This window comes from Suillus subalutaceus (assembly GCF_016647625.1).
Source record: "Suillus subalutaceus strain FC151 chromosome Unknown DFJ58scaffold_1, whole genome shotgun sequence".
Classification (NCBI taxonomy): Eukaryota; Fungi; Basidiomycota; class Agaricomycetes; order Boletales; family Suillaceae; genus Suillus; species Suillus subalutaceus.
Genome location: NW_024540250.1, coordinates 334,309 through 360,932, shown reverse-complemented (window position 1 = coordinate 360,932; position 26,624 = coordinate 334,309). Strand labels below are relative to the sequence as shown.

Here is a 26,624-nt window from a genome sequence, read left to right as displayed (position 1 = left end):
GAGAGGGTGACCAACCGTCACTACCAGGGCTTGACAATGACTCCATTCGTACCTTGTCAATGGAGCATTATTAATTAGTATTGCCCGGGCCGAGAGTGTAGAATAAAAGTCGATACCTGTGACTCGACCTTGACAGGTTTCTACCAGCTGTTCCAAATAACTATTTCTTCTCCCATCTTCTTGCAAATACTGTACTTGGTTTCTCTTTCGTCAAGTTCGCCCATCATGCCTTGCATGCTGTCCGTCCTTTCTAGATTGATTTTCAGTGCTCTTCATTAATCATGACCTGTAGCATTGATCCAACTCAAAAGTACAGACCATACGTACCACTCGTCCTCGACAATCGTCAATGGCCAACCAAGACATTCACCAAAGCTCCTATATGGCTTTCCACAGATCTTCGTGACGGAAACCAGGCCTTGGCATGCCCAATGACGGCAGATCAAAAACTGACCTTCTTTCGTTTGTTGGTTAAATGCGGATTCAAGGAAATCGAAATCGCCTACCCTTCCGCTAGCGACACCGATTTCTCATTCGTTCGATATTTGATCGAAAATAATGAGATTCCCGATGATGTATGGATTCAGGTAAGTACTCTTGCGAAATCACTTGGTTACGTCTGCTGATGTTTGGATCTAGGTTCTGACTCCAGCTCGCGATGATCTCATCCGAAGATCATTCGAAGCTGTCGCTGGTGCAAAGCATGTCATCATGCACATGTATAACGCCCTTTGTCCTATGTTCCGAGAGGTCGTCTTCCGTAACTCGAAGGAACAGACAGTTGAACTGGCCTCCAGACATTCCAAACTCATCAGCGAGCTTGCTGATCAATATTCCGCATCACACGGCATGAAATTCCGTTATGAATACAGCCCGGAGACATTCACCCAGACAGAATTGGAGTTTTCTCTCCAAGTTTGTGAGGCTGTCAAGACCGCATGGGGCAAGGCTGGGCCAGGCATTGACCGCATCATCTTCAACCTTCCTGCCACTGTTGAAATCGCTCCTCCTAACCACTATGCTGATCAGGTAGGCGCTTTTATAAAAATCTTCCTTACGTCCGTTCACCATACTCAAAGATCGAATACTTTGCCGCTCATATATCTGAGCGAGAAAACATCATCATCAGTTTGCACCCGCATAATGACAGAGGTGCGTCATGGACACATTTAATCATGGACGTATTTTTAAAACATCATGAAGGCACTGCTATCGCTGCCGCGGAGCTTGCAGTCCTTGGTGGCGCTGATAGAGTGGAGGGCTGTTTGTTTGGTAATGGGGAACGTACAGGAAATGTCGACCTCGTGACCCTAGCGTTGAACTTATACACACAAGGAATCACCCCCAACCTCGACTTCAGCGACATCCAGAAAGTCATTGACATTGTGACCTCCTGTAATGACCTCCCTGTACACCCAAGACACCCTTACGCTGGCGAGCTCGTCTTCACGGCCTTCTCTGGTTCGCACCAGGACGCCATCAAGAAAGGTTTCGAAGCACAGGGTATTCGTCACAAAAAGAATGTTGAAAACGGCGAGCTCAAGATGTGGGACATGCCAGTATATGCCCCTGGACCCCGCCGACCTTGGATGCAGTTACGAAGCTGTCATTCGTGTCAACGCGCAGTCCGGAAAGGGAGGCATCGCGTACCTCGTCAAGCAACACCTGCAACTCGACCTTCCACGCAATATGCAGGTCGCATTCTACAAGGTCATTCAGCAAATATCCGACCGCGACGCACGCGAAATCACCGTCGAAGACCTCACCACGGCGTTCCGCGAGACTTACCACTTCGGTGGATCGAAGTATGAAGGTAGACTGGCGCTCAAGTCATTCCGTATTACGGCTGAGCCATCACCTGATCCCACTCACGACGGTGAACCTTTCGACGAACGTCGTCGCTTTGATGGTACTATGTTGGTGGATGGCGTGTTGCGTGTCATTCGTGGGGATGGCAATGGTCCCATCTCTGCTCTTCTTGATGCTCTGCGCACTCATTTGGAGATCGACATGACTCTCCGCGGGTACACGGAGCACGCAGTTGGTGAGGGAGAAACCTCCAAGGCAGCCTCGTACATAGAACTCGTTGCTACCACCGACGACGTCAAGGAAACTCGCCAAGCATCCGAGTCATGGTGGGGTGTTGGACTCGACTCTGACATTGCCGCTTCCAGTTTGCATGCCGTGTTGAGTGCAGTCAACGCTGCCATTGGCGATCGTATATTGCCTGAGCTGAAGCTCAGTGTCGGCTTCAACGCCACCTGTGGCCAATCGGACGTCTCGGACGCTATCGTCAATACTCTGGGTTTGACGCTCCCTCGCAGATTGCAAACTTCCTTTTTCGAAGTCGTGCAGCGCGCTGTGCGCGAGTCAGATGACAAAATCTCGTATGAAGACCTTACCCGTCTCTTCCGGGAGACATACGGCTACGAGATCGAAAACAAGGGCAGATTTTCTCTGGGTGACTTCTGTTTCGAGCGGGTCGAAGGCGGAGGCCCCCGGTTCAAGGGTGATATGGAGATCGATGGCGTGGTGTGCAAGGTTGTTGGTGAGGGCAACGGTCCTTTGTCCGCAGCCCTCGCTGCGTTGCACTCACAAGTTGAGGGCACTCTTGTCTGCCGGGAGTATTCGGAGCACTCTGTGGGAGAGGGTTCAGACGTGAAGGCTGTCTCCTTCGTTGAGCTCCTGTATGAGCTGCCAGGAAGGGTCAAAAAAGAAGCTGCTTGGGGATTGGGCAGCGACACCGACATCACTGTATCTGGCATCAGGGCTGCGTTGAGAGCGGCGAGCAGGCTGGATGTAGTTGCGAAAAAGGCATAAGCTGGTATTGAGCACGAAGAGGATATTTACATAAATAACGATGTATTACCTGGATGTATAATATCAGACTTGGATGACTCGTCACTCCATGCAATTTCATAGTTTCATGCTGAGGACATGGTCACACCGTGACGCCACTAGTTTCTGAGCGTCTGTGTGACAAGGGACAAAGTTACGCGTCCTTGGACTGTCTGGCGGTACGAACACCGACGACGCCAATCCTGCCATATTCTGTCCATGAACTTAGCCTGAACAACTGAAAGCCGTAATTTACAGGTGACTGGTCCTCCGAATGTCGTCTCCACCCTCAACTCGCCCCTCAACGTCTTCCAGAGCAAATCTGCATGGCTCACAGTCCGTATATCCGCCAGGAGGTCTCATGATGTCCAGTTCACGTCCCTTCCTCAACATGATTAATCCAATGAGCCGTACACACCAAGGCTATTTTCAAGCTAACCAGTTCGTAGTCGAGGAAAATGAGAGCGAACCCGCCGAGGAAGATATAGAAGCAGGCCACGCGACCACAGGAAACATGTCCAAGAGCACCAAGTCACACGGAAAACACAGAGTATCGTGGGACGGCCAGAGCTCCGAGATGAACATGCTACGGCCTAACATACGAAAAGAGGACAAAACGTACGAACAGGAATCGGATGATGATGTCCCTCAGCGCTTCATGATAGAGGATTCCTCGCCGTCTGGCCGCCCCTCTAAAGGCAAAGGCCGCTCACAACCACTTTATTCCACACCCGCACGATCGCTTCCACATGCAACAGCGCCTCCTATTGATACTCTACCTATGCTTTCAATACCCCCTAGACCGTCAGAACTAGACGTCGACGAACCTCCGCAGACGCCACCACATCAGCGGCCACAACCATCACCCAAGCATATGCGTGGGTTGGACGACTACGAACGTGCGCTCTGGGACTGGGTCAACGTCTATAACCTGGACGCATTTCTGCAGGAGGTGTATCTGTACTATGAAGGCAAAGGGATTTATTCCATAGCGTTGGCAAGAGGGCTCAATCTCCTGTCAGTGCTTCTTTGTGCGTTCCGAACTAAATTGCTGACTGTTGATGCGTAGCACAGTAGGATTCGTAATTGGGTTTTCGACATTCCTACTTGGGTGTGTCGATTACAGCCGTATTCGTGAGGATGCAATTACTCGGCTGTCGGACGTGGTGGTTGGCCACTGCGTATCAAAGTGCGTATTTGCTTCCAAGACAGTTATAGTTACGACATACTGACGTGCATAACATAGGTTCTCTGGATTTACGCTACTCTTCTTTCTACTCTTTGCTGCGTTCTATATCTGGCAAATTATATCTTTTGTCTTCGAGGTCATGCGCTTGGTAAACATGTATAAATTCTACACCTACCTCCTACGCGTCCCAGATGTACGTACATTTCAATCTTCACCCTTGTCCTGGCGCTCATACGGTACGCATATAGGCCGACATATCTACCATCGCCTGGCCCGAAATCGTGCGCAGGATAGGCGCAATACGAGAAGAAAACCCCATAACAGCCATATCTTCAGCGCATGGCACTAATGCCGCAACGCCAGCAACTGCTTCTCTCGACGCGCACGATATTGCGAATCGTATCATGCGGCAAGAGAACTACCTCATCGCACTGTTTAATAAGGACTTGCTTGATCTTCGCGTGCCACTTCCTCCCAAACTTAAACAAATGTTGAGGCAAAGTGATGACGGCAAGGGGCGGACGTTAACGAGGGTGTTGGAGTGGAATTTGCGGTTTTGTTTGATGGAGTACCTGTTTGACCCCCAAGGACGCGTCAGGAAGGTGTTCTTGAAGACCAAGAACAGAGCCGTCTTAATTGAAGGGTACGCCTTTTCCTCAGCTAAACCACGAGGAATTTTACGCTCGTGTGATTTAGGCTTCGTCGACGCCTCATCTTTATGGGTATCTTGAACGCTATCTTTGCACCATTTATTTTCCTCTACATGATCATGTATTCATTCTTCCGCTATTTCGATGTGCGTCATTCCTGCTATAACTCACGATGTCGCTTAACATTCTGCAGGAATACCACAAAAATCCGTCATCAATTGGCAGTCGGCGCTACACACCCTTTGCGCAGTGGAAGTTTCGCGAGTTCAATGAGCTCTCGCATCTCTTCACGCGGCGGTTAGATGAGTCACATCCCCTAGCGAGCATGTACATTGGCCAATTTCCCAACGAGAAGATGACCATCATCATGCGGTTCGTTCATGACTTCTCTTTCATTGACTGCACTGATCACCTGTTTAGTTTCGTGGCTTTTATTGCCGGGTCCTTCGCAGCGGTGCTCGTGCTCGCATCTGTCATCGATCCCGATTTGGTCTTGCACTTTGAGATCACGCCGCATAGGACTGTCTTATTTTATGTTGGTATCTTTGGGGCCGTGCTTGCCGTCGCGAGAGGGATGATACCAGAGGATAACAGGGTGTTCGATCCTGAGCTGCTCATGACGGAGGTCATCCAATATACGCATTACATGCCAGATGAATGGAAGGAGGAGCTACATTCCAAGAAGGTCGGTCCTAGCTTTCCATCGTCGGATTCACTTGTTGACATTGAATCGCAACAGGTTCACCAAGAATTTGGAGAGCTGTTTGCGATGAAGATACCCATTTTCGTACAAGAGATCGTCTCAGTCTTGACGACACCATTCATACTCTGGTTTTCATTGCCATCATGTGCACCCGCTATCGTTGACTTTTTCCATGACTTTACTGTCTGGATACCTGGGAGAGGGTATATATGCAGCTTTGCCGAGTTCGATTTCAAGAGGCACGGCAATGTCAGGGTGAGATAACCGTTTCAAGTTGTGGTCTACGTCTGCTGACTTGCGTAGTTTGGAGCTCCTGCGCAGAACCAAGACGAGCGCATGATGTCTCGAGAGGGCAAGATGGAAAAGAGTTTTTTGAACTTCAAGGTTTGTGACTGTAATATGAAATAGTCCGCATTTCTCACGACTATTCTTGTCATCCAGGCAGCAAACCCCGACTGGAATCCATCAGATCCCTCTGGTTCCCTGTATCTCAGCCGCATCGCCGACCTCAGTGCACGGCGCAGACTTTCCGCTTCAAGAACTGCATTAGATAATACTATCCTGCTGAACGATGGCAACAAGGACCCCACGGAGCGTGCTCACGAATACGACCGCGCTCTTCGGCAGAGTCAACATGCTGCCCTCCGGCGAAGACTCCAGCTAGGTGGGGGCAACATCGTCGCAGGTGGAGGCGGTATCGCTTCTTCGACCATATGGCAGTCGGCCATCGGCTCGAATTCAGCTATGGGCATGGCGCAGACCGCGGTACTAGGCGACTCTCAGGGAAGTATTGCACCTCTGCCTCCGCCGATACGGAATGAGGATAGGAATTTAGATGATGGTGTTGGTAGTGGACTGGGCGATTCGTACGTTGATGGGAACACTCAGGGCAAGAAGCCGTACGAGTCACAGGAGGAAGGGATCAATGACGAAGAGGAGTTGGAGGACGGTGGGGTACTTGGGCTGCTGGCGCAGATATATGCCGCGAAGGGCCCTAAACATGTTCCTGTTATCTCATGATTTCTATTCCATCGCATTGATGCTAGCTTATATCTTGTGCATTTGTATATACTCGCACATATGAATTCTATCCTACATTTTTGTAATGCTGATTTCGCGTCGACGTTATGAGTCTAGGTAGAGTCCGATATTCCCGTCGGATAGATGTATGTACTACAGCTGCACGGACATCTTCCGCCGACAAGAGGGCGTGACGTACCTGTGACTATGAATAGGAATGTGAATGTGAATGTGAATGTGAATGTTTTATTCGGCATCCACGCTGCAACTAGGGTCATGCGATATGTCTGGGACTCGTGGTCGTGTAAAAATTAAATCACGTCGTATGTTGTCGAAAGCACGCAAGAAGAAAAATCGTACACTATTACCTGCCTGGCCGACCTAACAAAGCAGTGAAGACTTAGGATGCAGCTGCTCTATCTCTTGCTAGGATCTCTTCTACACGTTTCACCTTGTGATCGTTGCCATCACCCACGGGTGTGTCTCGATCTACGCGTGTACCAATGCGGATGTCTGTGGCGACTCGGGGGGCGCCTTTGGCGTGGACTGCGGCATGACAATCATGTATGGCTTGAGACACTTCGCTCCAAGGCCCCTCTAGCAAGAATATTCAGAATAAGACCAAGGGTTGGTCACTTCTTACAACGAACCAATATTAGTGCCGTACCCACTGAACATGTGTTGTTATCAGAAGTTGGACATATAAATAGTAGATAATCTTACTGCATCTAAAGCGAGATTGGTTAGATTGGACATGACAACTCGCCCATGTGCTCACCTTGAACGTCAGCCCTGATTTTTCCAAGACTCTCTGACACTCTGCAATATATTCTGCGACCTAAAATACGTTTGGTTTGGACAATAATCCTTTATTTCCTGTGGACGTACGGAAGATTCTCCTGTTCCGATTGGGATGAGACAGAAATCTGAATGGATGATTAGTTCCTGAGGTAATGGATGTTACTGAAACCACAAACCTGCTACGGCATAAAGATCGCTGGGCATATTGGGCGTTATTGTCGAAGTTGAAATACCCCCTTTTCTGTTTTAAGTGCGAGTTCCGGAGGGTGCCGAATTCGGTTTAGAACGAGTGAATAAATAAATAACGTTTATGGATTGCGCAGCGCTCTGAGCAGAGCCATAGGATGCCTTCAGCTGCGTTGCAATCAAGGATCAAAGCTTTCGAGGCTCTCGCCGACCAGCGTCCTTGTCAAACGACGACAAAACCTTCATTTGTCGTTTTGAAGGCCAAATATCCTCCTTCATCTAACCTCCTGGAATCACCTATCTCACCTACCTCAGACTCATTCCAACCAATTGCTCCATTTACGCCGCCAAAGTCTTTGAGCAGGTCACCGTCACCGTCGCCTCCAAACCTAGGTCGTAGAACTTCATTAATTGACCTAAAAGACTGGATTGTAGATGATGGTCCAAACAGAACCCCGTCCGGTGTTTCACCCCACAATAGCAGACATCTGAAAGGCTTTCCAGATCTCAGCAGAACACCCCCACAGATTGCCCATAAACCTTCTGCTGCTCGTTCACCACCGATGTCTTCAGCGCCACTCATTAACTTGGAATCACCCCCAAAGTCACGCCCGCCCCTCCCACCACGTAAACCTTCATACACATCAACAGACTCTTCACCTTCAATTTCCAATTCTGCTATCTCTGACAGCAGTGCTACTCTACGACCACCAGGGCGCTCAGATTCGCTCACCGTAGAGCACACTTACCCTCCACCCCGTTCACATGCTTTTGGCTCAGCCCGCGCAAGCCACGCGCCCGCTTCTTCCATTTCATCATTTCATTCCGTATCGCTTTCTTCTGATGGAAACGACCTGAAACCCACTAGCCCAAGACTGTCCCTGCAGTCGTCGCTTGTGACAAATGGCGATAACGATGGCAGCGTGGATGGGGACATCGTGAGCATCGCTGACTCATTTGAGAACGTGTCTGTGACTTCCGCGATAAGTCCCACCACCAACATCCCTTTTGATTGGCGGAAGGCCATTAGCAATGGCAATGACATGCCTAGGCTCGAGCCTCCAAAACTACCTCAGCGACCAGGTGCAAAACTGCTCTTGTCGCCCTCTGTTTCGAGATCAGGGTCAACATCGTCATCTATAGCACCCGTCACTCGCCGACCCCGACCTCCACCTCCACCACCACCTTCTCAATCACGTACTAAACTTCCTTCTACCCGCACATCACCCGCATGTACCTCCGCATCTACCTCCGATCGCTCGTCCATCCTAAGCAACGCAACCACTCACTCCCTGACAAGCATGAGTACCACAAGCATAAGCACCCGAAACAGCGGGCAGTCGACACACAAGGCCTCGTTACTCCTGCGACCCACGCCAGTTCCACCTGCCGCACGGGCACGCTATGAAGCCTTGTTTGTTACGACTGTAATCAGTCGACATAAAGCTGCCAAGAAAGCCAAGCCAAAGTCCCCGCCATCATCCGCATTATCAGTAAAGAAGAGCAGGCAAGCTGCTGGCTGGAGAGGGCTTTCTGTTGACCTGATCACCAACCCGGAGGATCATCCTATATTGCCCTTGAAGGCGGCAGAAAACGATAATAACGACGATACAGATCTAGTTCCAGTTGGAGCTGAAGAGAGACTAGGCGGCCGAATAGTGAGACTCATATGGAGCGCTTCAAAACTTGACCGCAGCAAACTCCGAGATATATGGTACGCATTGCAGTCCTTTTGACAAACCCACACGCATTCATTTTTCACTATAGGAACGACTGCGATCCATCCTCGACTGGCCTTCTTGATCGTGAAGGATTCGTCAAGGGAATGTGGCGAATCGATGAAGAGCTCCGGAGAGCCCAGCTGGCTAGACGGACGTCTGCGCTCAGCGCCGCTTCGTCGCAACGCATTCCCCACCGCCCGAAGAATGCGAGCAATCCAAGATTGTTATTGCAATAGTAGGACATGCTTCGCTCATACCCCCCGCACTCTCTTCCATACCCGTGGACTATGTCAAGACTATGTAATAAGTTATTTCTCACGCAACGATACAATATACTCACGATATAATTGCTCGCGCTGGACTGGGGTGCGTACATACTCTTCGTAGATTGTTTGTGGATGCCAACAAGCGGAGCACCAAAACAGTGGTTTTCAATGCTGGTGTGGGCAGCCTTCATTTTTCCAATATTAAATACGGAAGTACGCTAATGGAGTCATTGAGAAGCTTGGACCACGTCTAATTCGGAAAACCCACCGTCACGAGAAGATAGCCATCTAATAAGATGAAGCTTCCGTTCCAGTCTAGTCAAGTCTGGAACACGATCACGGTACTGCCAGCGCAATGCCAGCGGTTGCAGGAGATCGAATGAAGAACGACGACATTTTGCAGAGTGGTATCATAAACACTAGAGCACAATCTGCAGACGAAACTTGGACCTCTCCTGCTGGTTCACGACGGAGAGTACCTACTAGTAGTGTGGTCAACTTGCAAACCATTCATTCAAATTCATACAACGAGCAACTCCTCCCGCCCAGCTCAACGACAAATCCTCCACACCCCAACACTATACCGAATAATTCGAGTAAGTCATAAGAACGAGAGACAAAACGTAGTGGGAAAGTGTGATCGCTGGTATGCGAGGTATCTAAATAAATAAACAAACAAACGGAAGTTAAACATGTGGTGATACCTGCGTCAACTCATTCAGGACGACATCACAATGATTAATGAAAGACATACACTGGCCCGTGCCTGCGGTCCAGCTCACAAACAATATCAAAGTCAATAGTGTCTGCCATCAGAAACCAAACTGCTGGTACGCCTAGCGTTCCGCCAGTCTGCCTGATTAGATGCGACCGGTCGATCTAGGCATTCCTGGGGAACCATGCCCTGTTCACCATGCCCGTTCACGCAGAGCGCCCATGCATCATCATACTGAGCAAGCACACGAATACGCTCGCCCGCTGTGACCGAGAGCTCGTCAGGAAGCGTGGGGATAAACACGCGGTTGACAACTGCCTCGGAGGCTGTTGGAAACATGGGTGCAGCCGTCGTAGCAGGGGCAGGTGAAGAGTACGAGTTGGTGCCTGCTGCTGCACGTGCCATGGGAACGGCAGAGTTCCCGGGGCTTAGAGAGGGTGGCGGTGGTTGGGAATACATGGGCATGGGGTTATTATACGAAGCAGGAGGCGGGGCTGGGCCCGCATAACCCGTAAATGGACTCTGCATCCTCTGGATTGGAGGCTGCGGAGAGCTCGGATATAGCGACTGTCCGTGCGCCTCAAAAGGCGACATTGGTGAATTCCTCAGCGAAGCAGGTTTTTCAGAGAAATCATCAATGGGAGCTGCAGGAAGCGGCTTGGTCTCGTTGAAGATGTTACCAGCAGGCCAAGAGAGGCGGCGGTTCTGCCTGCGGCGGAGATACGTCTTCCGAATGATGAATATGACCAGAGCCAGGGCGACAACTACGGATGCCGCGATAATACCACCAAGTGCGCCGCCAGAGAGAGTCTGGCTCGAAGCGCTACTAACATTGTTAATAGTTGTAGGGGTTGCGCTTGTAGTGGTAGTAACGAGAACCACAGTTTGAGACGTGGTTGGTGAGGGACTTATAGTTAGTTTTGTGGCAGCGGGGTTGCTCGTGGGCGAGGTAGTTGTGGGTGTAGTGAGAGTGGACTGCAAAGGAGCTGAAGACGTCAACGTCTGCGAGGAGGAGGAAATAGATGCAGACGACTGTGAAGAACTAGTCTTCGCTGTCGAGGTCACTGCTATAGGTGTGCTGGATGTCGCTGAAGTGGTTTTAGAGGTAGTACTCTGACTTGTGGTAGTAGTAGAGTTTGTGGTAGCATCTGCAGCAAACACGAGAGGAGACGCATATGGGTCGTTTACAGGCTGGACATGTCCCAGGCGTTTTGCGTGCCGCACCCGCTCAGCAGGTATGCGTCGAAATTCGGAGTGCATATTTAAGGTACAAGAGGATTATGCACTTTTAAGTATACTTTGAAGGTAGGAGTGCTGAACGATTACAGCTTGAATTTTGTAAGGAATGTGGGCAGAATCCTCGAGGGAAACCTGCCACGATGAGGATGGCGAAGAGACAAGGATGACTGGCGCTACGTAGACACTGGTTACCCGTTACAACCACACGACGTGATATACAGATCACAACACCTTGTCAACGACATCTGTCAATATATTTTAAGCTCATACTTATGAATCTGATCCAAGAGAAAAAATAAAATAAAAGCACGATCAATGCAAACCGCGAAGCAATTCGCGAATAGGATACATAGCATAAAGACAACAATAGCGATAGGATACAAGTGCCTAGAAATCGGACGCCTTTTCCAGTTGTTGCCGTTTCCGCGACCCACCACTGCGGTGAGACCAACAATAAAACAAGTCAGTGCACCATCAACAGCAGTGTAGTGCCCCACTCACACGTCGGTGTCAAGACCTCGCTTTTTCCCAGACTTTGCCTCATCCAAGAATTTATCTAGACCGAAGACATCCCCTGTGTCCTTCTCAAATTGTACAGGTCCCTCACGGACTTCTTGATCCTCTGCCCCCTCAAACCCAACACGTGCTTTCCCAAGGCCAAATCGATCGTTGTCGAGAGCCTTGCCTATACCCTCCTCTGTCCCACCACCGAATGACTCGTCGTTGCCTTCTGCAATATTGCCCCTAGCCTTGTATATCGCCGCTGCCGCTGTCGAGCCGTGGAACAACGGCCGATCGTATAAATTGTAGTTGTCTTCATCTGCAAACGAACCACTGAGCGACTCCTGGTTGAACAGCCTTGAGTCCAGCATGCTTTCTTTCGACGCGGTCGGCTTGGCAAGACCGAGCGCGATTTTCTCTGATATATCACGATTTTGTTGCCGTGCAAGCATCTTGGCGCGCTGCTCGGCGCCCATGTTCGACATCCGCATTTCACGTTCGCGTTCACGACGTTTCTCGGCACGCATTTCGTCGCGGAGCTTGCGAGCTTCCTGTTCTTCTGAATCTTCCGGTTCAGCGTCTGATGAAGAAGATTCACTGCCGCTCCCATAGCCAGCAAGAGTTGACGTGACTGCCGCTCGAGATTCTGCTGTTGGTCGGGAAGGTGCGACACCACTGCGCTCTTGGCGGGCGCGCTGTGCAAGCATGCGGAGGTTCTCCTCTTTGGATTCTTTCTCCTTTTGTGCAAGTTTCTGCTGCATAAGTGCACGTTGCCGAACTTCTTCACGGGCATGTCTGTCTGCGACAAACAACGCTTCTGAGAACTTGGCAAAATTGTCGTTGATGTGAACCTGTAAAATGAAACAAAAAATCAAGAACATTAGCCTGAAATCAAGAGAGATAGCACTACTAACATCTTGAAGACCCCGACCGTCTGCGGCCAACCGTTTGTCGAGTGGGATAGTGAAACCTTTGTTGTTCTTCCAATTGGATATACACGGTGGGATCATCCACTCCTTCTGCTCTGCCGCCGTCGCCTTCCTTGGTGGACTCCGCAGTACAGGAGGGGGTGGACTAGGTGGTCCCCTGGGAATCTTCTTATGCTTAAACCTCGGCGGCTCCATTGGATCTTCCACAACCTCTGACATTTTAATAATCCTCTGTTTAAGCGCGCCATTGTCCCCTCCGTTCTGCTGGCCAGGTGTGTATCGGATATATGTCGTCTTCCCCTGCGCATCCGGGACATGCTTTGGTTGTGCAGCCTTGATCTTTCCGGAAACAAGTTGCTCAAGAGCGGCCCGAGTTTTATCAGCAGTAGCTTGAACCTCCTCCTCAGAAGGGCGCTCCATCGTCCGCTGGTCATCCGTGAGGTCTTTTCGATGAGCCATAGGGACGAGGTCTTTGAATTGGGACTGAATATATTTGCCAGAACGTTGCCCTTGGTGAGCAATAGCATCATAACGAACATTTCCTTCGCTATCGACTTGAAGAGAAATCGTATTGCCTGCGGCCGTCTGTACGTATCGACTTAGTAAACCGGTAGAGAAGCCTGACAAAACACTCGCCTTCTTCCGCCCGAGGTCTAATGGATATTGCGCAACATGACATTCGGGATATGAACCACCATCCCCTGCACAAAAGATCAGGAGACTCATAGTCATGGGATCAAAAAGTATACATACCGAAGTCCTCAGATTTTAGCGGTTTCCATCCCACTCGTTGGCCGTATGGCGGTATTGGTGTGCGAGTGATCACAGATTGAGATGGAGCAGGCTGGGGAACTTCTTCCTCGTCATCTGAAATAGCTGGGGCATACGCGGGTAGTGGGAGTAGACTGCATAGAAATGTAAGCACTGTTAATTATTATGCATAAACTAACTTACGCGGCGAGGGCAGCCATGGCAGAGAATAGTTCAATTGAATTGCTTATGGACACTCCAAGAATCAAGATTTGTCAATGAGACTTTTGTTTACCTTTGTTTGGGGCGGCGGATGTAGCAGTATTTTTTTGGTTGTAACAGCACGCTCGATACATAGCTACATAGCGGCAGCACGGGGGCATGAGCTCACAAAATGTCGACTCTGGTCCAAAAACTAGCCAAGTATCAAAGTCTGGCGCAAGAGCAGCCTTGGAATACACCGGAATTCCACCATCCTGGTTCGACAAGCGTCCCAAACTTCCGTCCCGGAACTGGCTCATATTCCTCTCGGTGACCACCTCTATCGTCGCATACTATGTTTATGACCGTAGAGAGTGTAGACGTATCCGCGCCGATTATTCCTCACGCGTTGAGCATCTTGCCAAAGATCCACTGGGTACTACAGACCTGCCGCGCAAGGTCACCGTATATGGCGCGAAATGGCCCGGAGACGAGGACCACGATAAGAGCTTGAAATTCTTCAGGAAGTACGTCAAGGTGCGCACTATATATTTGACTTTGAAGTGCGCTCAACATGTCTATCTGTAGCCAATCCTTGTAGCAGCTGCCGTTGACTATGAGATGGTTTCGGGGCGCCGAAGTGGTGACCTCGCCAACCGAATTGCGGACGAGATTAAGACTCGTCGACGTGTTGACGCCGGTCTCGAGCTTCCATCCCAGAGTCCAATGCCTTTGCCTAACCAGCCAACTCTTGAGCAAAAACGCAAGCGAGAACTCGAGGGCGGCATCGTCCTTGTCGGTCGGCACACATTGAAGGAGTTCATGTCGGGGCTTAAACGCGGTTGGACGGAGAGCATGGATCGCGCTGACAGGGAAGACATGCTCGCCCAGGAGCTAGCGTCGGATGGCCGATTTGATGAGCCAGAGGAACCTGTCGTAGATCCTGAGGTAGTAGATGGGGAGCCCTTACCAACCCGTTCACGCCTTCCACCTTCGCAGAACGCGGCATTATTCTCTCCCTTGCAGATGCCTTCTCCAAGTCCATCAAAATCCACGCAATCTATTTCAAACATTCCTGCATATTTGGACACACCACCATCGATTATACCAACCCTACCAACGCTTCTTCTCGTCCCCTTCACCAATCACATCGGTTTCAGACAGGTTCCTAATATGTTATGGGGTTTCTTCAATGAGCGGCATAAAGTCCGCGCTGGTTCTAAAGCAGCTTACTCTCTGGTGATGAGTCACACGCGACCATTTGCAGCACCAAACACAACTGTTAGTGCTTCAGGCGTTCAGGACTCGCAGCCGGGCGGACGTCAAGGAGGAGACCTTGATTTCGACCTTCCAGCCGAATCTTATTACGATGGTGCTTATACACCATCTGAAACGGAAAAGGCGCGCAAAACGTACTACGACACACTGCCCGCAAAGCTAGCGACTGCACGCGCATTAGCACGAGGTACCCGAGCCCCCACAAAGGAAGAGGATAGTCATCCCCCGCCAACAGAAGTAGAGCTCCGTGCGGAACGATTGAAGAAGGAGATGAGGTGGCGTGGCGACGAGGTTGGTTGGGAAATTGTAAAATCCGGTCAGCCTGCACAATGGGACGAACGATTTGCCGACGCCTTGCAGGTTTTCGACGAGCCTCGAGCAGATGATGTTGGTTGATGCATGACCCAGGAACTGACTGCTGACTGTCATCCACTCGATTGACCCCATACAAATAATCTTACAGCAAGTACTTATACGTTACAAACTTTCAATTCACTGCACACAACATCTCATCATTATACAATGTCAACTGCACCACTCTCTAACCAGCTTTCAAATTCAGCAAGGACATCAACATCGGCTGCGTTGTTGTCGGGTTTCATCTCTTGGTTCGTCTGCTGTTTCTCGAGGGTAGGGTTTGAAGTTCGTTTGAAGACTGGAGGAGGGCAAGGCTGGTTGGTAGTGTTGCTTTGTACATCAAATTGTGACTGGGATCTACTAGGAAGCCTTTGGAAACATTGCGATGTAGCCTGAAGTTCCGCGCCAAAAAGTGTGATTCCTGTGGTCCGAATGTGTGCCCTAGTCTTCTCTCCATCCTCATGGAGAGAAGGTTCCACTGGTTGTCGAGGCTCTGGCAGGATGTCAAAGTAGGATTCGTCAAAGAAGAAGTCATCAGGAGGCTGTTGCTGGGGGATCTTGGACGGTGATTGGGTGTCGACGTCAACATCGGAGGATCCTATAAGAAAGAGCGAATGGCGATTTGTGGACTGAACAGGAACATCGCCCTCCTAGAATGAATATTGGGGTCAGTTGAGAAGAGCATTTTTAACGTTTTACCTTTGCAGCTGGTAGGGCAGAGGGGGAGCCGAAGAGCTTAAGGCCGGATTTGAAGCGTTTCTGATGACGGCCGTCATTCGCCAATTCCTGTCTTGGCGAGTAAGGTCTGTATGACGCGTTATTGCACTTCGGACGCTTCCGAGGTGGCGAGCTATCGGGAGATAGAGAATCACATGTCCGTTTGCGAGTGGGAGAAGGAGTCGGGGAAAGAGCATCCATCGTGGTGTCGTTAAAATCGTCGCCTCGAACCAGCGCATCAACCTCTGAGTTCGACTGGTCCTTCGACCGAACATGCTTCCCTTCGCACAGAAGCTCAGAAATATTCGCAAGGTCGTCATCTGATTGGGAGTCGTTAAGTATCTCCTTGGAGGAGGGTGGTGATTGTGAGCACTTCAAGGTGACGAGCTCGATATCAAAATTTGGGGCTGGTTTGCGTTTCCTTGACGAAGGCGCTGGGGCATCTTGTTTCAGTCGACCTTCAGAGGGCGCCAAACTTCGATTGACATTAGCACCTGTATGAGGCGAGTCACGCTGCTCAAGAACTGGATCGCGTTTAGTTGGCTTTTGTCGCTTGGGGATTGGGACGTCGCCAAACGGCGTGGTAACACGACTTTTGGGTCCAGTAGATGACAAGTCGACAGAGGAGTCGTGAGCTTTCTTTGAACTCAGCAGATGGACGGGCTTTGTGTTGTTCTTTCTTGGGACACGAGAAGGTTCTGTGAGTCCGTCACGGCAACTGTCACGCACTCCTCGTCAGCAGGAAACTGCAGGATGATTCTAGGCAGAACATAAATCTTGACGCTTCTGTGTCGAAACTCACCAAAAGTGACGGCAAGCAGATTTATCCTTGCAGGTATGATTACAGCTGTGATTTTATGTCGACATTAAGCAACCCGATAACAATAGAAAGGACTCACTTATATTTCCCGTCTGAGCGTTTTTGAGGCTGCGTGTCGTCTCGTACGGGCGTATTGGCCATCCTCAAACCATCCCCCTTCACTGTAGGGCGTGAAGCAGACTTCGTTGTCTTCTCTTCGTGAGGGTTGGCATTCTTTTGTGCTGATGTGCTGCTTTGGAGCGGGCTACGGGGTCGAGTGAGATCTTTTACAGGGAGATTTAATTCGTCGTCGTCATCAGGTCCCATATCCCAAAAGTCGGCAACATCTTCAAGCCCTTCCAAATCCATTTCCTTGGAGAAGTGAGTCCATGTAACGCGATCTGCATTTTACTTACCAAAGATGTCAATGGGCGAGTATGAAGCGTTGGGTACTTGTTCGTGGGCAAGGAAGGCTTGAAGCTCTCAGTTACGGTAACCCCAGCGATATTATCCTAGTTGTATGAATTAGCCAATATGCCCGAGATGCGAGCGCTCTCTGCTGACTGAAGAGATTGAAACGTTGATCGTCTGACTCGGTCTGGTAAGCTGTGCGTTTATTACGAAGGATTTCCTTTCCCTTAGCACCTTCGTTCTAAGGCATTGAATTCAGTGACGCTCCACGTTAATGATGTAAAACTCACGAGATACGACGAAAGTCGATAAAAAACAAAGTCGGAAGTAACGGTGAGAAGAGTTGTTATATCGAATCCGCTCCTCTTCTGTTTCTTGGACCCCGCAGAAGCTCTCTTGTCCAAGAGAAGGCCGCATTCAATGGAGAGTTCGACATCCACTGGAGACTTCCCATCGCTAGGCGAAACTTTCACTTCTGTCAAGGCAAGAAAATATTTCGGTAGTTCGTTAGCAGCCAACAAAACTTCAGACCCAAAGGGGGATCTGCGGTTCAGGAGCTGGCCGGAAGTTAGCTTGTTATAGTGTTGCCCAGTCACGAGGGCTCACCTCTTCAAGTCTTAATGGGCTGGTACTTAGTAACTTGGGAATTGAGGAGATGTGATTCTCGGCCAATATCTACTCATGCTTCTGCTTGTAGCCCGTTTAAGGTGAGTAATTTCAGATCTCTACCTTGATTCTGCAGGACTGGTGTGAGTAGAGCACATGGAAAGGCAAAGTGATCCACTGACGACTTTTCGCCGATATATTCTAGTTGTCTCAGGACAATCGGTCTATCTTCCCATGCCTTGGCATTAAGACAACGCACTCTGGGCAATTCTTTTCAGCCATCTAAAAATCTCAGCCAAAGCCGACGTACAATTCCAGCCCGTGCTTCACTTGCGCTCCGTTCTTCTTTATGATGGCGACTTCCGCAACCGCTAAAGTATTCAGATTGAAGAATTAATGCAACTTTAGAGATGAAACTTTACCTGTGGCAATCCGGCTAACGTGACGAAAAACCGAGAATGCTTCAAGACATAGTTGACTCTCCCCGCTCCTGTATTCGGCACTATTCAAGGGTAAACCGCCTAAAACCGCCTTCAAAGACGTCATTTGAAACATAGGCAAGTGTGAACATAACAGCTACCTGCATAAGTAAGAACACTTTGTCGCTTGTGCCTTGAATTTTTTTGACCGCGAACCGAATGTCATTATGGCGCCTGATTTTCTCGTATACCTGAAAATGGTGGACCTCCACAATAACATTTGTGCTTCACGTTCCTTACCTGCTTTTCACCACTTCGTAATTTGAGGTCGGACAATCTGTATAAAACAGTTCGTGCCGCGAAGTCAAACTTGCTGTTAAAACTTACTCTTCCGAAGCGGATATCATCTCAAGCTATCACCGTGTTTCCATTAGATCATCGCTGATGAAAGCCCATTAACTCACAATCTCGCGTAAAGATGCGGTTGGAGAGAGGTCCAAGATTGTCTTCATCTATTCATGATCAGGGACATGCTGTTAAATGGTGCGAAAGTCTCACCGTCCCACGACGAATGTAGAACTTCATAGGCTATCAGATTGTATGCGACACACAGCAAAAAAAACACTTCACCTTGCTCATAATATCGCCGAATTCAGTAGAACTCAGCTCTCCATCGCGCGGCGAATAGGTGACCAACCCGGTTTCCCGTAGCTGCTCGATGCTGTCCATCACAATGCTGTCCACCTTGCCCTGCCAAGACTGGCGGTCATCTTTTCCTATATTATAGTGCTGTGGATTCTTTTGCATTCGGCGATACAAGAACGAGCGGAGAAGCCACTCCTGTGCTGTCTTGACGTCGGTGATAGTTCCCAAACCAATCTCAGAGTTTAGGTGCTCGGCCAAATTCGTGTGCAGACTACTCTCCAGAGGTGTGGTACCTTGAACAAGATCGCGATATTTGCTCTCGAGTTCAGTTTCACATAAGATGATAGCAACTCCTTCAGTGTCTGAGTGCAGGGCGACAGATGTCAACAGAAAGAGTGCAGAGTGGAAAAATAGGTACCAAATTGTGGGCGACCCTATCACCACGACATCAGAATAAACTGATAAATAGGTTGTGGACTGAGTGTTGCACGCACCGCTCGTCCCATCATCTGCATAATGTCGAGATCCGAGTACTCTTTAGATTCGCCATTTTGATATAGTTTAACGCCCTTGATGACGACCAGATGGGCGGCTGAAACATTGGATCAGTGTCACCGAGGACTACCAACGGATGGCACCTTACGCAAGTTGACTCCGACCGCTAAAGTCTTTGAGTGGCATTAGCAACACTCCACAGTGGAGAAACAGATACTAGTATTCACCGACGTAGCCAGAAGAACTCGTAGTACTTTACGCAAATACAGGTCTTCGATGGTCTTCCTGTCGTCGATAGTGAGTCCAGCATGATGCACGCCGATTCCCAAAGCAGCCAGAGCTGCAAGTAATGAGTACAGTAACAGTATTTCCTACCGTGCAGTGCTCACGAGCGAGATCTTTGTCATGAAAAGTCTGATCAATTCTAACTATCTATGAATATCTTGTCTTGTTTAGTGTCTTATCACGCACTGCAAAGGCATGCTCCACGGGAGCAGCTGTTTCGCTTTCATGGTTTCTTCATATTCTTTAGCCAATTGCCTGGCGGTTGTGATGGTCCCTACAGAATGCCTGGTAGTAGTAGACCTGACTGACTAATAATTGCGATGTCGCACCTTTTCTTGTCGGACAGAATACGAGGATTGGTTTGTCAACGGCGTGTTGTTGTAAAACGGCGAATAGGCGGGCATCAAGAGTATGCGCATATGCAAAATCATTCTGACCTCTCGGCTTGACCACGCCATAAACAAACCGAGTGAGTCTACAGGGTCGATATTCGTCACCAAACTGTATCGCCAATTAGCGCAAGCTACGCATAGGACCAAGCCAGCCTCGACTCGATTACCTGAAATATTTGACCGGGATGATCACTAGACGCATAATTGCTCCCAATCCAGCTTGCAACATCTTCGATGTTCGGGACTGTTGCTGATACAAGAAGGAATCTAACATTGGATCCTCTTGCCTTCATACGAGAGACAACGACTTCTAGGGTGCTGCCGCGAGATTCATTGAGGATGTGGACCTGACCAACCCTCGATTATTTTCTAGCGGGACGATATCAACAACAGACTCACCTCGTCTACAAGAAAAAGTTTGATCTGAGATAATATACGACTATGGTCGTCCCTGAAATGAGTGTAAGCGTATGCTATTGTAACAATAAAAATGTTTTACCAATTCCTAGTGAGACTGTCCCACTTCTCGGCCTGAGATAACGTAAGTAGTGTTATCAAAATATGAGCAGACCGGGAACGTGCCGTAGTAACACTTTGGTAGATAAAGTTACATATCAGAAATCATCAAACATTACGATGACTAAACTTACATGATTCTAGCGTTCTTAGCGTCACCCCACACGCCCTTGCCGAAGACTACAGTGTCGCCCGTGAGCTCACAACCTAACTCTTAGAACGAGCGTCATATCTGAATTATAATACATTACATACTGGGTATCCCAAGACTGCCAAATTTGGTGGTCCATTCCTTGTATTTTTCCGTACAGAGGGCCTATATTGACCTGTGAAGCGGCTTCAAGTTAGCGTAAGAGTAACACGACTTTACCTTAGTTGGGGCAACATAGACGCATTTAGCGGCTTGGTTTGTGCCCGAAGGGTCGGTGACCATGCGGATAATGCTCAATTCGAAAAGAACAGTCTTGCCACTTCCAGTGGGCGCTGCATGCTCGCTAAGCCCGAAGCATGTCGAGAATAATGATCACTCCTACCGCTGATAACCTGCATGCCTGTTTAGAGACATCTCAAGTGATAAGAATAACGCACCATATTCTCATCCGAGTGAAATACCTAAGGACAATCAAGTCTGAAGAAATCTGAATGAAGCTTGATAAATCTTACTGCATCAAAGCAGATTGACTGGATAGCGTTGAAAACACCAAACTTGAATATGCTGCGAAACATATCCGCTATCCCATTAAGTCGAGGTTAGAGACTAAGAAAGTAGGCGACGGGAAATGACCCTACGAAGTTCGGAAACAGGGCGCAACCGCACTGGCTGGGGCTTTTGATGCGCATGACCACTAGGCCTATAATTATACACGGTGTCGTAATTAGAACCGAAGTCGTCTTTCGTTTTATTCGAGTGTCTGAAGTTGTTTTCTCCAGAGTACTGATGCGGGTGGTCTAAGATGGCATCCATGTTGATTATAACGAAGGACGACGATACACATGAAAAGACTGACGAATTCTCTGTGGAACATCATAGGGGGTCTGCACGCCGGTGTAGTTAGCAGGGCTTGGGGTGTATTCGCTTTCATAGTCTTCCCGGTAAGGTTGTGCAGCACCTGAGTGAAATGCATGGCTAGCTGGTGGATGACTTGCAAAGGAGCGAACATGGTCGTTGATGCGTCCCGGTGGAGATGGAGAAGAATCTGAAAGAAGATATAATATCCTCAAAGGATATTTGCGCGCATATACTCACCAAATTCGTCCTCAGACCTAGCAAAATCATTGTAATAGTGTTGGTGTCTGTGGTGTAGTAAGACGTCAGCGTAAGTTCTGTTAATTTGAGGGGAATTATGGGTATACTGTAGAGGAAGCATCGCCGACGTCTGGTGTATCGGAGCCCAACTGTGAGATTGTTGCATTAAGCCGATAGTGATATCAATATTGTTGATGGAAGAGAGCGACGCGTGACATATCACGGACGCGTCTGCACGTGAGAACAGAAATCAAATCTAGTCACGTCTGTCACACAATACTTTGTCTCGCTCAACGTTGTACTTATCTCATAGACGCGTTTCTAGAACTCTTCTCCGTTCAATACCCTGTAATACCCCTGTTTTTTTTCTCAATGGCCGATCGCCAAATTGCCAGCAAGATTGAGGAGTATATCGAAAAGTCAGCCGCAATGTTTCTTCCCTTACGATACGCTCTAATTTTGACATGCAGGATCCACTATTCTGATCGCTACTCTGACGACCTATACGAATATCGTCACGTCATCCTACCGAAACCACTACTCAAACTTGTTCCAAAAGAGTTCTTTGACGATAAAGCAGGCACCCTTCGTCTACTATCGGAAGCGGAGTGGAGAGGGATCGGCATTACTCAGAGCCTTGGCTGGGAGCATTATGAAGTACATGGCAAGTGGCAATATTAAATGAAGTCAATGATATCATTCCCTGACAAGTAGTAATCAGCCCCAGAGCCGCATGTCCTCCTTTTCCGTCGTGCGAAGAACTATGGACTCCCCACGCAGCCGCAACCTGCCCCGGCTGCGAGACAAGCCAATGCGAGGAAAAAGTAGCATACTGTTCCACTTGGCTCCGGCATTTCGTCCTTTCGCTTGTCTTGCATCGCTTTCTTTACAGTTTCTTCAGTATTATCCAGTGCGTTTCCGATACATTGTATCCATTGTCTGCGGTGGCATATCTGGACTTATGTCCGTTACGGTGCTTCCTCTCAAACCATCAAGTAGTCTCACTTAGCACGATGTTCAGGTTTATCAATGAGGCTATGAACGTGCTTATACTGTGGTATGCGGCACTTTCAGGGCTCTCTATTACTACCTTGTGCAATTCATCATCAATCAACTTACTAGTGGAAAACCAAGGTGACCCAAAACTACATTGAACGCCCCGGCACTACTCTGGTAACTCGGAGAACTCGGTAGTCCCGTGAATGATGGGATTCTATATCCTACTCGTGTTCAAACACTGCAAGGATTTTCCAGAACCTTTTGATTCATGTCACTTGGCTGATGTTATTGTACTCAGCGCCAATGGTTGACGTGCGTGCAGCTTTAAGCCCTCTTTCCTCCCACAGATGATCGTCCTGGCAGGTGCGCTCCAATATCTGCCAAATGCAGTCAGTAAGCACTAATATTCAGGCATTTTTCGCCAAATGTTTCGTTTCTGAATCCGTAGATTTTGGTAGGAGGTTTGGCTCTCACTGCGCTAGTTTTATGCTGTTGATAGCGAGCCTGTGGATAAGTCAGGGAACACGCCCCTATGTTCAACAAGACAAAAATACTTCTTGCGTAGGCGCATTGCGCTCGATTTTTGAATATACAAATTCATAAGTAGCTTTGTGACCACAACACGCGGTTCTTGACAAAGTTTACATGAGGTTATTTGTTACAATACATACGCATTGACTCAAATTTTGCTCTGGAGAGCGCTTATTGTGCTTAGGGTCTGGAGATATATACAGCAAGTCGTGACAAAAAATGGATGTTGTAAATTGGTTGTAAACGAAGGTACTTATGTCAGGTATACAATACGGAATAAGAGGAAATACACGTCTTGACGAATTGATACAATACAATAACATTTAAATGGGAGGTACGAAGGTGCAGTGCCACGGTGCCACCGGTGCAAGGCACACCGAGATCCTTCTAAGCTATGAATTTCAATTCCTCAGATGCATGGCTATCTAATGATGGCATTTCGACGATAGTAGTGAAGAACATACTGCCTGCCGAATATCGCCTGTGACTGAGGTCCAGGTCTTTTCGAAAGACTTTGTAGAGACATGTGATTATAGGCAAAAGATTGCAGATAATAACAGAGAAAGCCATCTAGGCCATCGGGTCAGTTGTACTTCAAAAAGGATTGCGTGGTACAGTGAGACTTGCCTCGAGCTGCGCTGTTAAAATCTTCAAGATGGGATCGGCCTGAACGAAAAAAACAGCGTGCACGATACTCAGCAACGTGGTTATGAGACTACCGGAGAAAACTGAGAGAATCAATATCTTCTGGTTCCGTGGAAGCTTGACCCGATGCAATATTTGAGCAGGTAAAACCACCAGTGTCATGTCAGACAAAAAGTCCGCTGAAGAGTAGCAAATCAACCACAGCGTGTATTGCATCTCCTCCCACTTACCGATGACCTGTGTGATGGCTACAGAAGATGCCAGAGAGCAACTGAGCGGAGCGATTTCTTCCCAGTCGTGATAGCGAGCACAGAACCAGCATTTATGGACGAGTAAGACGATAGTAGTTGCTCCGAAAGCTGCTGCCGCCCAACGAGCGATGGTTCGTATTCTTGTGGGTGATGATAATCTTACGATCGAACATATCATACTCAACCGAGACGACCTTCATTCACAATAATTGATAAACCATTGTCTAAGGAAGTGAGTAACGCACCAAAGACCTATGGTGAAATTAATCATCAGAAGCCAGTACGCTATAATGGAACCATTCCATGGCTTTGAGCCTGAACAAGGTAACGAATAGTCATAAAGAATGGAGCATCACAAGTTTGGGGTGACATACCCATCGGAGTTTCAGAAAAAATCCAGACCGAGACCTCACTGGTGATGATGGCTGCTAGCGCAATAGCCGCCCATACATCCTCCCACCACCAGCATTGCTGGACTATCTTATACCAGAGTCGCCAAGAGGTTAGGACAATGGTGCACGTATGGACTATGGTCACTGATACTTGATATTCGTTAAGCTGCTTGTCAGCGCATGAATCGACTAATCCCTGTTTACCTCGAAGATCCACAACGGAAGAGTAGGTACCAGACATGCTGGTCACCCATAAACGCAAGCGAGGCAGCGGATACCTAATGGACCGCGCCGACGAAAGTCAAACCGATATCCTGTCGATTGAGTTGGGTGATGTTGCGAGTTCGTTCAGAACTGGAAGTATGCTCCAGCAGGGATCTCGGGCTTGGGACAACGCACTTTCTATTGAGGTACGGAAGCTTTTTAATTTGCCATCGTTTTGACGCAACAGACTCCAGCGAATCTAAGACAACATCACACGGGATGTCAAACCTTACATGCTAATCAGCAAACTTTGTTTGTTGGAAGCGCTCAAAGATCGTGAATGAATGGCTTTCGGGGTTATTAGCTTGGGAGGTAGTAGCCTTGCCCCGGACGAACGGGTTCCACAATTCATCGGGACCACCTTCAGTGCTCAAGAGCGGTTCAGGCGTCAGTTTAGGATGAGCGAGCGGTACCTGCAGATTTGTACTTACCTTTAAGGCTCCACGATGAACGATCCTGCAGGGTCATCAACGCAAAGATTCATCCCGTCGCTGCAGTTCCGCAAGTCGCACAGTCGTGACTGACGGACAGCTTTGTCACACGTACTATTGCAGCTGCCAGCCAATGCGGGCGAAAGAAATCGAAGAATCCCAATAAGGCTGCAATTTCAGTGAGGATAGCAGAGAAAGAAAAATGCTGGCAACACGGTTCCCATCCCACAAGCTTGGCACCGACAGGACATGAGCCAGTTTCATAATGTGTCAAAATGCACCTTTGAAGTTGTAGCGCCGAAGTTGAAGCTGGTAGAAGACAAGTCGTATATCCAGTTGATGCGTCTACAACATCGGTAACCTCTCCCCACACAATATATATACGGGAAGGGCCGCAAAACGACGTCGTAGTTCACGACGGATGGTGTTTCTTATGCGAGGGAATGGCAAGAGAGGATGTGGAGTCTGAGCGCTTTGAGCGTGCAAATTGGCAATCATCGGAGGCCATAATTCGATGTTCTCACAGACCGGGGTGGTGGATCCCAGGACGGGCGCCGGATAAATTATTTGTAGCGGCACCCGCGACTCGCTTATTCAAGTTCCTGGCATGTTTTGTGTCCTGGAGGCTGGAAGTGACATTCACTCACGGATGGTTTTGTCAGAGCTTCATTTTAACTGGTCTTAGCCAAATGGTTACCACAACAGAATCAAAATCTGTTTCTCATGGACTACAAAGGTCCGAAGCCTGCCCATCACAAGGTTATTTTCTATCAGAACACATCTTGACATTGACTTGGCAGTACTCGTAGATGGTTTCCATCTAACTGGTCATATAGTTACCACAACAAAATCTGTTTCTCTTGGAGTTGGTTCGAAACATGCCAACATTTTTGCGGTGTATAGATCCTTGGAGATCCATCTTAACTAGGCCGCTAGTCATTGCGTCATACCAACCTAGATTCTCGACAGACTGACCCAAACTGTCGGGATTCACCACCCAATGAAAAATGACATTCACTAATGGGCCAAGAGGCCAGAAGACTGCAAACCAAGGACAAAGTGAGTTTGACAGTCAGGAAAATGATGTAACCTCCCCGGCCTCGCTGAAGCCTCATCGATCAGGACACTCCTTTGGTTATTGGCTCTTCCAATGCGACCAAGGATGACTTAAAAGCTAGAGGTGGAAGAATTGAAAGTGGCAGACCAAGCCATATCGTTCTAATGTGTGTAGCTTGT

The 26,624-nt window shown here is 48.7% G+C and overlaps 10 protein-coding genes across 10 annotated transcripts; 5 read left to right on the top strand and 5 right to left on the bottom strand.

Annotated features, from left to right (window-relative positions):
- The first annotated feature begins 16 nt into the window (after positions 1-16).
- Positions 17-2,933, top strand: DFJ58DRAFT_752329 (2-isopropylmalate synthase). Its single transcript, XM_041387828.1, has 6 exons — positions 17-239; positions 293-587; positions 640-1,029; positions 1,080-1,152; positions 1,204-1,523; positions 1,561-2,933. The coding sequence occupies exons 1-6, from the start codon at positions 226-228 to the stop codon at positions 2,818-2,820; spliced, it is 2,352 nt and encodes a 783-aa protein (XP_041251172.1). The 5' UTR covers positions 17-225; the 3' UTR covers positions 2,821-2,933.
- On the top strand, positions 2,898-6,400 carry DFJ58DRAFT_909434 (putative transmembrane protein; the record flags this gene model as incomplete). Its single annotated transcript, XM_041395139.1, has 9 exons — positions 2,898-3,855; positions 3,908-4,027; positions 4,085-4,220; positions 4,276-4,670; positions 4,724-4,823; positions 4,871-5,362; positions 5,417-5,635; positions 5,684-5,764; positions 5,789-6,400. Exons 1-9 carry the CDS (start codon positions 3,113-3,115, stop codon positions 6,398-6,400), a joined length of 2,898 nt encoding a protein of 965 aa, XP_041251171.1. The 5' UTR covers positions 2,898-3,112.
- A 357-nt stretch (positions 6,401-6,757) lies between these two features.
- DFJ58DRAFT_3528 (uncharacterized protein) lies at positions 6,758-7,458 on the bottom strand. Its single transcript, XM_041379992.1, has 6 exons — positions 7,378-7,458; positions 7,289-7,326; positions 7,179-7,238; positions 7,124-7,128; positions 7,051-7,070; positions 6,758-6,997 (listed from the first exon to the last, which is right to left on the bottom strand). The coding sequence occupies exons 1-6, from the start codon at positions 7,403-7,405 to the stop codon at positions 6,801-6,803; spliced, it is 348 nt and encodes a 115-aa protein (XP_041251170.1). The 5' UTR covers positions 7,406-7,458; the 3' UTR covers positions 6,758-6,800.
- Positions 7,459-7,521: 63 nt separating this feature from the next.
- On the top strand, positions 7,522-9,505 carry DFJ58DRAFT_3515 (uncharacterized protein). Its single transcript, XM_041379990.1, has 2 exons — positions 7,522-9,101; positions 9,155-9,505. The coding sequence occupies exons 1-2, from the start codon at positions 7,546-7,548 to the stop codon at positions 9,342-9,344; spliced, it is 1,746 nt and encodes a 581-aa protein (XP_041251169.1). The 5' UTR covers positions 7,522-7,545; the 3' UTR covers positions 9,345-9,505.
- Positions 9,506-9,787: 282 nt separating this feature from the next.
- Positions 9,788-11,547, bottom strand: DFJ58DRAFT_3481 (uncharacterized protein). Its single transcript, XM_041379976.1, has one exon. It carries the CDS (start codon positions 11,347-11,349, stop codon positions 10,171-10,173), a length of 1,179 nt encoding a protein of 392 aa, XP_041251168.1. The 5' UTR covers positions 11,350-11,547; the 3' UTR covers positions 9,788-10,170.
- Position 11,548: 1 nt separating this feature from the next.
- DFJ58DRAFT_3469 (SKIP/SNW domain-containing protein) lies at positions 11,549-13,785 on the bottom strand. Its single transcript, XM_041379970.1, has 6 exons — positions 13,713-13,785; positions 13,512-13,663; positions 13,395-13,459; positions 12,744-13,343; positions 11,830-12,680; positions 11,549-11,764 (listed from the first exon to the last, which is right to left on the bottom strand). The coding sequence occupies exons 1-6, from the start codon at positions 13,727-13,729 to the stop codon at positions 11,716-11,718; spliced, it is 1,734 nt and encodes a 577-aa protein (XP_041251167.1). The 5' UTR covers positions 13,730-13,785; the 3' UTR covers positions 11,549-11,715.
- Positions 13,786-13,889: 104 nt separating this feature from the next.
- Positions 13,890-15,383, top strand: DFJ58DRAFT_712389 (inner membrane protein import complex subunit Tim54-domain-containing protein; the record flags this gene model as incomplete). The annotated part of the gene is made up of 2 exons (XM_041383857.1): positions 13,890-14,246; positions 14,298-15,383. 2 exons carry the CDS (start codon positions 13,890-13,892, stop codon positions 15,381-15,383), a joined length of 1,443 nt encoding a protein of 480 aa, XP_041251166.1.
- Positions 15,384-15,502: 119 nt separating this feature from the next.
- DFJ58DRAFT_720475 (Sec63 Brl domain-containing protein) lies at positions 15,503-21,996 on the bottom strand (the record flags this gene model as incomplete). Its single annotated transcript, XM_041384712.1, has 36 exons — positions 15,503-15,994; positions 16,044-16,779; positions 16,961-17,232; positions 17,277-17,372; positions 17,425-17,505; positions 17,562-17,828; positions 17,878-17,946; positions 18,001-18,007; positions 18,060-18,137; positions 18,188-18,248; positions 18,300-18,408; positions 18,458-18,547; positions 18,597-18,633; positions 18,684-18,709; positions 18,761-18,808; positions 18,855-18,875; positions 18,927-19,303; positions 19,360-19,375; positions 19,436-19,533; positions 19,585-19,609; positions 19,664-19,776; positions 19,826-19,860; positions 19,908-19,995; positions 20,051-20,222; positions 20,281-20,460; positions 20,513-20,564; positions 20,613-20,705; positions 20,764-20,809; positions 20,885-20,945; positions 21,000-21,112; positions 21,163-21,172; positions 21,218-21,241; positions 21,293-21,360; positions 21,419-21,577; positions 21,637-21,825; positions 21,876-21,996. The coding sequence occupies 36 exons, from the start codon at positions 21,994-21,996 to the stop codon at positions 15,503-15,505; spliced, it is 4,530 nt and encodes a 1,509-aa protein (XP_041251165.1).
- A 158-nt stretch (positions 21,997-22,154) lies between these two features.
- On the top strand, positions 22,155-22,993 carry DFJ58DRAFT_740346 (cyclin-dependent kinase regulatory subunit). Its single transcript, XM_041387086.1, has 3 exons — positions 22,155-22,294; positions 22,346-22,539; positions 22,597-22,993. The coding sequence occupies exons 1-3, from the start codon at positions 22,248-22,250 to the stop codon at positions 22,701-22,703; spliced, it is 348 nt and encodes a 115-aa protein (XP_041251164.1). The 5' UTR covers positions 22,155-22,247; the 3' UTR covers positions 22,704-22,993.
- Positions 22,994-23,792: 799 nt separating this feature from the next.
- Positions 23,793-24,934, bottom strand: DFJ58DRAFT_712386 (uncharacterized protein; the record flags this gene model as incomplete). The annotated part of the gene is made up of 5 exons (XM_041383856.1): positions 23,793-23,975; positions 24,033-24,229; positions 24,281-24,495; positions 24,547-24,616; positions 24,676-24,934. 5 exons carry the CDS (start codon positions 24,932-24,934, stop codon positions 23,793-23,795), a joined length of 924 nt encoding a protein of 307 aa, XP_041251163.1.
- Between the last annotated feature and the right edge of the window lie 1,690 nt (positions 24,935-26,624).